General features: G+C 45.1%; 1 protein-coding gene across 2 annotated transcripts; it reads left to right on the forward strand.

Moving 5' to 3' along the window:
- The first annotated feature begins 45 nt into the window (after positions 1–45).
- On the forward strand, positions 46–8,417 carry LOC120048173 (eukaryotic peptide chain release factor subunit 1-like). 2 transcript variants are annotated; one of them, XM_038993926.1, is made up of 11 exons: positions 46–158; positions 558–669; positions 2,151–2,326; positions 2,516–2,655; positions 4,529–4,667; positions 4,817–5,007; positions 5,184–5,313; positions 5,532–5,705; positions 5,854–5,918; positions 6,072–6,219; positions 7,691–8,417. In XM_038993926.1, the coding sequence occupies exons 2-11, from the start codon at positions 584–586 to the stop codon at positions 7,771–7,773; spliced, it is 1,332 nt and encodes a 443-aa protein (XP_038849854.1). In that variant the 5' UTR covers positions 46–158; positions 558–583; the 3' UTR covers positions 7,774–8,417. The 2 variants fall into 2 exon arrangements, with proteins under 2 accessions (XP_038849854.1, XP_038849853.1); XM_038993925.1 differs by lacking the exon at positions 46–158 and adding an exon at positions 316–428.
- Positions 8,418–9,394: the final 977 nt, after the last annotated feature.

A 9,394-nucleotide genomic window follows, 5' to 3' on the forward strand; every position in this document is an offset into this window, starting at 1 on the left:
GAAGTCCCACATGTGAGCCCCGATCTCACCACGCGAAGCCTATGGAGTGTGGTAGAGAGGAACCGGCAGGAGAGGCAAGTGGACAACGTCATTTCACCGACGACCGAACTAGAGCGGCAGCTGTAGCGCAGACACCGGAGTGGCTTTGCCTGAGGCAGGTACGGTATCTTCGTCGTTTTTGTAAATGAAAGGGTTTGGAACCGGTAGACATTTTGATGGTTTAACGGTTTCTCGAGGAAGAGAGTTGAAACTAGGTCGGGTTGCGACTTTAGACAATGAATAGGGTGGACACTAGGGCCTGGGAAGAGTGCGTAGGCCTAGTTTTTCCGCGCACTTTACTGACACAGCAGCGGGGTAGAGTCTTTCCTCCCGGTCGGTCCACCACACTGGTCAGGTCCCTCTCGGACACCCGCTTCTAGCTCAGAGAGGTAGACACACAACTGTCACCCTGGCAACCTAAAATCCAGTCACTGAACCTTATGAAGTTAGCTAAATCTATCCTTTGTGTTCGCGGCTGATGCAACGTTAGCCCGCTAGTTGATGTTCTTCTCTTTCAGGTGCTGAAGCGATTACAGCAGGAAAGATGGCGGACGACCCTAACGCAGCGGACAGGAACGTGGAGATATGGAAAATCAAGAAGTTGATTAAAAGTTTGGAAGCTGCCCGAGGGTAAGTGGTTGAAATGGGCACACGATACAGGACGTCTCACTGGGTGTCGGAGGAGTGGTGGGAGACGGAGATATGCAGACCTGAATGGACAGCTGGATAGGCGAGGACGAATTTTGGGAGTGGTACTAGCTAGCCAGTTAACGTACTATTAACACAGTCAACATTGGAAATGACGTTAGTTCCTACCAATATTCGATTTTTGTCGTATAATTAGTATGATGCCATTCGTGTTATTTGTAGCTAACGGTAGCTCGGTTACTTGTGTGTGTTTATGTCCGGGTTAGTTAGCCAGTTAGCTACATGTTAGCTGAAAATGCCGGCTTCTGTGGATGGGGTCTTTAGAACAGCGGGTCGTTTGTATATCACACTGACGACTAGGTGCTTTTAGCAACGCGGGTGTACAGTATACACTAGCGTTGTTTTCAATTGTATTGGTTGCACAAAAACAGTCATTGGGAAGCCAGAAGTTCAATTTCAACTTAACTGCTAGTACTGTGGCAGTGGCCAGGACGGTTGGTCATTGTGACAGGGGGGTTTGAGACAAAATATCTAGAGGATCGTATTAATATTTAACTGACTTTCCAAACATGGGTCTGTTGTAGACCAACTTCCTCTGCATACATCATGTCGTCAATTAAAGTCCCGAACAAGTTGTCTTTTTTGGCCACATGTGGTGCCACTGGCACAGTAAGTTGAAACACAATTGTATTTAACTTAATTGACGTTAGCTTCCCATGGACTGTCTTTGTGCAACCCAGTACAATTGCACCTAACTGACACCAGTATGTTCCCATATGCTGCGATAGATAAAGCAGTTGTTGGCCATGTTGGCTTCCTTTCAAGATGCAGCATTGAGCATGTTTTGTCTTTGGGAGTGGAAGGCTTAAAGCTGCAGTATGTTTGAGTAGCAAGCAGCAGGCACACGGCTGCCACTTCCTATTCCTTTGTTGACAATGTGTGTAGTTAGCTAGCGGTCATCCATGTTCATTTAGATAAGTAGTTGACAAAGCTAGCTACGTGGCTTACTCGGCAGTGTGACTAGGCAAATGGGACCGCTTTGCCCCCGAAGTGTTCTTATTGTCCACTGGCACAGAATCCTCTGCTACATACACATACGGTTGACAATTACGTCAACGTGTATGGCTCGCTGGTTTGCCTTTAACTGGTAGTGAATGTGGCACGGTGGGGGCTTAGCACAGTCGTTGGTGTCAAGGACAGAACTTGTTGTTCTGTATGGGACTGTGTGCCCCTCCCCTTTCAGACAGTAATGTTTTGTGTCAGACTGTTTTAAAGTTGAGGTGTGTGTTACAAGGGTAGATATGGGTCAGGTAATATTAGAGAATGATTGGGGGGGTTGATGGTTGGCAGATTTGTTTTGATTATGAGAGCATATTCATTCCTTTCAGAGTTTGATATGACTAAGACAGTTACATAAACACACACTTTCAAGGTTGTAAATACACTATCTGTCCCTCTCTCAGTAATGGAACCAGTATGATCTCGCTGATCATTCCCCCGAAGGACCAGATCTCCAGAGTGGCCAAGATGTTGGCTGATGAGTTTGGGACAGCCTCCAACATCAAGAGCAGAGTCAACAGGCTCTCTGTGCTCGGGGCCATTACCTCTGTACAGCAGAGACTAAAGCTATACAATAAGGGTGAGTGATTTGTGTTCAAATGGAACTAAGTGTGTCATCATGTATCTGTGCTAGGAGCCTTGACCACCTCATAGTGGACTCCAAAGCTACAGCAAGGATGTCTGTCTCTTTCTTGTTAGTTGTGTATATTTCTTAATGGTCACTGGGTCTTGCCTGTGTTGACTGTTAAGTCCCGTCTCTCTCCTGCAGTGCCCCCTAACGGCCTGGTGGTGTACTGTGGGACCATTGTGACAGATGAGGGCAAAGAGAAGAAAGTCAACATAGACTTTGAGCCTTTTAAACCCATCAACACCTCTCTGTACCTCTGTGACAACAAGTTCCACACTGAGGTAGGAGCTCTACATATGTACAGTGTCTTTGGAAAGTATTCAGACCCCTTGGCTTTTTCCACATTTTGTTATGTTACATCCCTTATTCTAAAATGGATGAAATTGTTTCCCCCCCCTCAATCTACACACAATACCCCATAATGACAAAGCAAAAAAAAAATATATAATTCTTTTCTTATTTATAAAATTTAAAAAACCATCACATTTACATAAGAATTCAGACCCTTTACTCAGTACTTCGTTGAAGAACCTTTGGCAGCGATTACAGCCTCGAGTCTTCTTGGGTATGACGCTACAAGCTTGACACACCTGTATTTGGGAAGTTTCTCCTATTCTTCTCTGCAGATCCTCTCAAGCTCTGCCAGGTTGGACGGGGAGCGTTGCTGCACAGATATTTTCAGGTTTCTCCAGAGATGTTCGGTCGGGTTCAAGTCCGTGCTCTGGCTGGGCCACTCAAGGACATTCAGGGACTTGTCGAAGCCACTCCTGCGTTGTCTTGGCTGTGTGCTTAGGGTCATTGTCCTGTTGGAAGGTGAACCTTCGCCCTAGTCTGAGGACCTGAGTGGTCTGGAGCAGGTTTTCATCAAGGATCTCTCTGTACTTTGCTCCGTTCATCTTTCCCTCGATCCTGCTTGTCTCCCAGTCCCTGTCGCTGAAAAACATCCCCACAGCATGATGCTGCCACCACCATGCTTCACCGTAGGGATGGTGCCAGGTTTCCTCCAGATGTGATGCTTGGCATTCAGGCCAAAGAGTTCAATCTTGGTTTCATCAGACCAGAGAATCTTGTTTGTCATGGTCTGAGAGTCTTGAGGTGCCTTTTGGCAAACTCCAAGCGGGCTGTCATGTGCCTTTTACTGAAGTGTGGCTTCCGTCTGGCCACTCTACCATAAAGGCCTGATTGGTGGAGCACTGCAGAGATGGTTGTCTTTCTGGAAGGTTCTCCCATCTCCACAGAGGAACTCGAGGTCTGTCAGAGTGACTACCGGGTTCTTGGTCACCTCCCTGACCAAGGCCCTTCTCCCCCAATAGCTCAGTTTGGCCAGGTGGCCAGCTCTAGGAAGAGTCTTGGCGGTTCCAAACTTCTTCCATTTAGGAATGATGGAGGCCACTGTGTTCTTGGGAACCTCAAATGCTGCATAAATGTTTTCATACCCTTCCCCAGAGCTGTGCCTCGGCACAACCCTGTCTCGGAGCTCTACGGACAATTCCTTCAACCTCATAGCTTTGTTTTTGCTCCGACATGCACTGTGGGACCTTATATCAGGGGTGGGTACTCCAGTCCTCAGGGGCCTGATTGGTGCCTGATTGGCACTTTTTCTCTATCCCTAGCAAACACAGCTGATCAAATTGCATTCTAAACTGACGATCATGATTAGGTGATTATTGGAGTCAGGCGTGTTAGCTGGGGCAAAATTGTGACACCAAGCAGGCCCTCGAGGACTGGAATTGCCCACCCCTGCCTTACATAGACAGCTGTGTGCCTGTCCAATCAATTGAATTTACCACAGGTGGACTTCAATGAAGTTGTAGAAACATCTCAAGGATGATCGATGGAAACAGGATGCACCTGAGCTCAAGTTCGAGTCTCATAGCAAAGGGTCTGAATATTTATGCAAATAAGGTATTTCTGTTTTTTATTTTTGATAAATATGCAAAAATGTCAAACCTGTTTGTGCTTTGTAATTATGAGGTATTGTGTGGATTTTTTATTAATCCATTTTAGAATACGGCTGTAACGTAACAAAATGTAGAAAAAGTCAAGGGGTCTGAATAGTTTCAGAAGGCACTGTATGTCTCCTCTTTGTGGGTGTTTAATGGTAATGAAATTGCCCTCTGTCTTTTTCCCTCTCTACTCTCTCCCTTTCACCAGGCGCTGACGGCCCTGCTGTCCGATGACAGTAAGTTTGGTTTCATAGTGATTGATGGTAGCGGGGCTCTCTTCGGGACACTCCAGGGGAACACCAGAGAGGTGCTGCACAAGTTCACCGTGGACCTGCCCAAAAAACACGGTACGCTCCGCTCATTACACACACACGGACACAGACGGACATAAGAACAAGAACATTAGAGATTTTAAATAAGAACAATTGATCAAAAAAAGAAATGTTATCCCCCATCACTACTTTTCTATCCATCTAACGTTCTCTCACTCTGTCAGGCAGAGGAGGTCAGTCTGCTCTGCGGTTTGCCCGTCTGAGGATGGAGAAGAGGCACAACTATGTGAGGAAGGTGGCTGAGACAGCCGTCCAGCTCTATGTGTCCAACGACAAGGTCAACGTGGCCGGAATGGTCCTAGCAGGGTCTGCCGACTTCAAGACTGAGCTCAGCCAGTCCGACATGTTTGACCCTGTAAGTGTGTGTTTGAGATGATCCATGGTTTATGCTGCGCCGATCCTTACTGTGATCAGTCAATCCTTTGTCAGACTGATGCTTTTTGGTGCAATTGCTCTTGTGGAGTTGCTCATTCTTAGTGACAATGCGTAGCACTGCACACTAACCCCTAGTTTGTGTGCGTGCGCGCGCAGAGGTTACAGGCGAAGATTCTGAAGCTGGTGGACATCTCGTACGGAGGAGAGAACGGCTTCAACCAGGCCATCGAGCTGTCGGCAGAGGTCCTCTCCAACGTCAAGTTCATCCAGGAAAAGAAGCTCATAGGTGTGTGTTTGTGGCACATGTTGAGGTTAGATTTTGGGTTATCCCAGCGAATGTTTGCCTGTGCCTGCGTTTGTCCGGTGTGTTTGTTCGGGTTAGTGAAGATTGTGAATGATGATGAGTGATAATGATGATTGCTACCCCATTTCCATCCCCCAGTCACTCATTCTTTTTTATTTGACCCTTTATCCCCCCCCCCCCCATTTTCTCTCTGGCTGCAGGGCGGTACTTTGATGAGATCAGTCAGGACACGGGGAAGTACTGTTTTGGCGTGGAGGACACACTCAAAGCCCTGGAGATGGGAGCTGTGGAGATCCTCATCGTCTATGAGAACCTGGACACCATGCGTTACATCCTTCGCCTGCACGGGGCTGAGAGCATCGGAACAGAGAACGGTACACACACACACGCGAGTGCAGTATGTTGTCTTGCTCTGTGAAGTAGAACAACTGAGCAGAGAATGCTACAGACACACTCCCTTTTCACTCCCACACACACACGTGTTTTCTCATTCCCTGTCTCCGTTGGCCGTTTGTGTTTCAGATGAGAAGACTCTGTATTTAACACCAGAGCAGGAGAAAGACAAGTCCCACTTCACAGACAAGGAGGTAAAGCCCTGTTCTCTATCCCTTGGTCATACACACAGTTGCCTTGACAACACTTTCTGTTCCTGAACCCATTCGGGCGGTTCAATTTGTTGCTTACTTGTAAACATTTCTTTGCGCTCTCTGTGTTCATTTGGTGTGTGCGCATGTTCACAGACTGGGCAGGACCACGAGCTGATTGAGAGCATGCCTCTGCTGGAGTGGTTCGCCAACAACTACAAGAAGTTTGGAGCCACGCTGGAGATCGTCACAGACAAGAGTCAAGAAGGCTCCCAGTTTGTCAAGGGCTTCGGAGGCATCGGGGGTGAGTCCGCACCAGCCACTTGTTATTATAGGGTTATAACATACACTACCGTTCAACAGTTTGGGGGTCACTTAGAAATGTCTTTGGTTTTGAAAGAAAAGCACTTTTTTTTTTGTCCATTTTAAAATAACATCAAATTGATCAGAAATACAGTGTAGACATTGCTAATTTTTTTAATGACTATTGTAGCTGGAAACGGCTGACTTTTAATGGAATATTTACGTAGGCGTACAGAGGCCCATTATCAGCAACCATCACTCCTGTGTTCCAATGGCACGTTGTGTTAGCTAATCCAAGTTTATCATTTTAAAAGGCTAATTGATCATTAGAAAACCCTTTTGCAATTATGTTAGTACAGCTGAAAATTGTTGATTTGAGAAACCGATGCCTCACAAGTCATCAACTGGCAGCTTCACTAATTAGTACCCGCAAAACACCAGTCTCAACATGAACAGTGAAGATGCGACTCCGGGATGCTGGCCTTCTAGGCAGAGTTGCAAAGAAAAAGCCATATCTGACTGGCCAATAAAAATAAAAGATTAAGATGGGCAAAAGAACACAGACACTGGACTGGACTGAGGAACTCTGCCTAGAAGGCCAGCATCCCGGAGTCGCCTCTTCACTGTTGATGTTGAGACTGGTGTTTTGCTTGTACTATTTAATGAAGCTGCCAGTTGAGGACTTGATGTGTCTGTTTCTCAAACTAGACACTAATGTACTTGTCCTCTTGCTCAGTTGTGCACCGGGGCCTCCCACTCTTTCTATTCTGGTTAGGGCCAGTTTGCGCTGTTCTGTGAAGGGAGTAGTAAACAGCGTTGTATGAGATCTTCAGTTTCTTGGCAATTTCTGGCATGGAATAGCCTTCATTTCTCAGATCATGAATAGACTGACGAGTTTCAGAAGAAAGTACTTTGTTTCTGGACATTTTGAGCCTGTAATCGAACCTACAAATGCTGATGCTCCAGATACTCAACTAGTCTAAAGGCCAGTTTTATTGCTTCTTTAATTAGCACAACAGTTTTCAGCTGTGCTAACATAATTACAAAAGGTTTTTCTAATGATCAATTAGCCTTTTAAAATTATAAACTTGGATTAGCTAACACAACGTGCCATTGGAACACAGGAGTGATGATACTTGGCCTCTGTACGCCTACGTCTATATTCCATTAAAAGTCAGCCGTTTCCAGCTACAATAGTATTTTACAACATTAACAATGTCAACATTGTATTTCTGATCAATTTGATGTTATTTTAATGGACAAAAAATGTGATTTTCTTTCAAAAACAAGGACATTTCTAAGTGACCCCAAACTTTTGAACAGTAGTGTAGGTGTCTCTCTTATGGTCATGTTGTGGAGGTAGTTCACAGCATGTGAGCATGAGATCAAATTCAAAAGCCTAACATTAGTAATGACCCTTCAATCCAGCAGAAGTCTTCACCTGGATAATTGACTTTTTCTCTCTTTCTCAGGATGCTTGCGGTACAGGGTGGATTTCCAGGCCATAGATTACCAGGCAGAGGACGATGAGTTTTTCGATTTAGATGACTACTAGGTAGTAGGGAACTGAATTGGGGAGAAAGAGGGGGGAAAAACCTGCAAGAATGAATGAAGAAATAAGGAAAGAAAAATGACTTATCTTTTGCTGCAAGTGAGAGGGGGAGCTGAATCGACCATATAGACAGACATATACAGTACATTCAATTTTAAATGCATATACACACACACACACTTCCACTAACGCTCACACAGGCTGAAGAGTGAAATTTGATTTCAATCCATAGAAGGACACAACCCTTCCTGAATGAATCCCTGCCTTAGAGTGCTGGTTCCTTCCCCTGGTTGGATTGGACTTGACTCAAATATTTTTTGTTCGTAGATTTTTCTCCCCTCCATTTTGAATGAACACAACAGCAAGTTCCCAGCAATCCTCACTCGCTGACCCCCACCGTCCCCCCGGTCTGATTATGACGGTCTGATGAAGACTTTGGACTCACTCCTCGCATATAGAAAAAAATTATTATTTCTTCCCCTCATCCTGTCCTTCTCCCCCTTCAATGCGTAAAAAAAATGCATTTCATTTTTTTATTGGTTCCTGCTGTTGTAATTTTATGAGAGTGGGGAGTTTATTTTTTTTTACCTGGGTTTCTGTAGCGAAGGGGGGGTATTAAATTTGAACTGCTCAAAACCACCTCCTCATCCACTGTGGTCTACAATCCTGTGGAGTGGCTGGCCTTCCCAGAGCGGCTGGCTCTTCGTGTTTCCCCACCAATGAAAGGTTTCTTTGGCCAATAAGCACCAATGAGTGTGACTGTAGAATGTCTGAATTGTTTTGCTGTAATGATCATCATGGTGCATGTATTTTATTTGGTGTGGAAAGTAAGGATACTAAATTCTAATCAATGAGGACCTTAGAGGTAGATTCACTGGTCAGGTTTGTAAAGACTCAAATCAATTGCTATCAAAAAGGTAAGGAGAATGTGTAATTCGGGAGAAACACATTCTACACCATTTGTCACAAATACATTTGCCCACACACATTGCTCATTTATTTTTTTTAATTTGAATCATTATTTAACTAGGCAAGTCGGTTAAGCACAAATTCTTATTTATGATGGCCAAACCCGGACGAGGCTAAGGGACTCCCAATCACGTCCGGTTTTGATACAGCCTGGAATCGAACCAGGGTGTCTTGTGACGCACCAAGCACTGAGGTTCAGTGCCTTAGACCGCTGCGCCACTCATGAGCCCATCTTGGCCTAAAGATCCCTGTTCGAAGAGATACATCCCTTGATGTCATTTTAGCCGTTCTATATCCACTTGTCAGTCTTCAAATTATCTGGTGCTTGTATACTAGTGTCTACATTAATTTACAGTGTTATATTAGAAGTACTGCAAAATAGGTTTTGCTTGCTTGCTCGTCATATTCCTTTATGTACTATGTTAACATATGACGCGAGTCATCTCTGAGACTCATAGAAAGCATATTTTGTATCGTTCTAAAAGTGATGAGTGGTATAGTTTTGATGTGTTTCTCAGAATGGCAGCATCTTCAAACATTTGGCCTTCTGTTAGGGGAATGCCTTGATAGCACGACAAGCCAATCAATGTGGGGCAAGCCAGTTAAGGCACGCCTCTAGCAGAGCTTGGCCAGTCAAGAGTGTCGGATTCACGAG

The sequence above is a fragment of the Salvelinus namaycush genome, chromosome 5 (genome assembly GCF_016432855.1).
Source record: "Salvelinus namaycush isolate Seneca chromosome 5, SaNama_1.0, whole genome shotgun sequence".
NCBI classification, from domain to species: domain Eukaryota; kingdom Metazoa; phylum Chordata; class Actinopteri; order Salmoniformes; family Salmonidae; genus Salvelinus; species Salvelinus namaycush.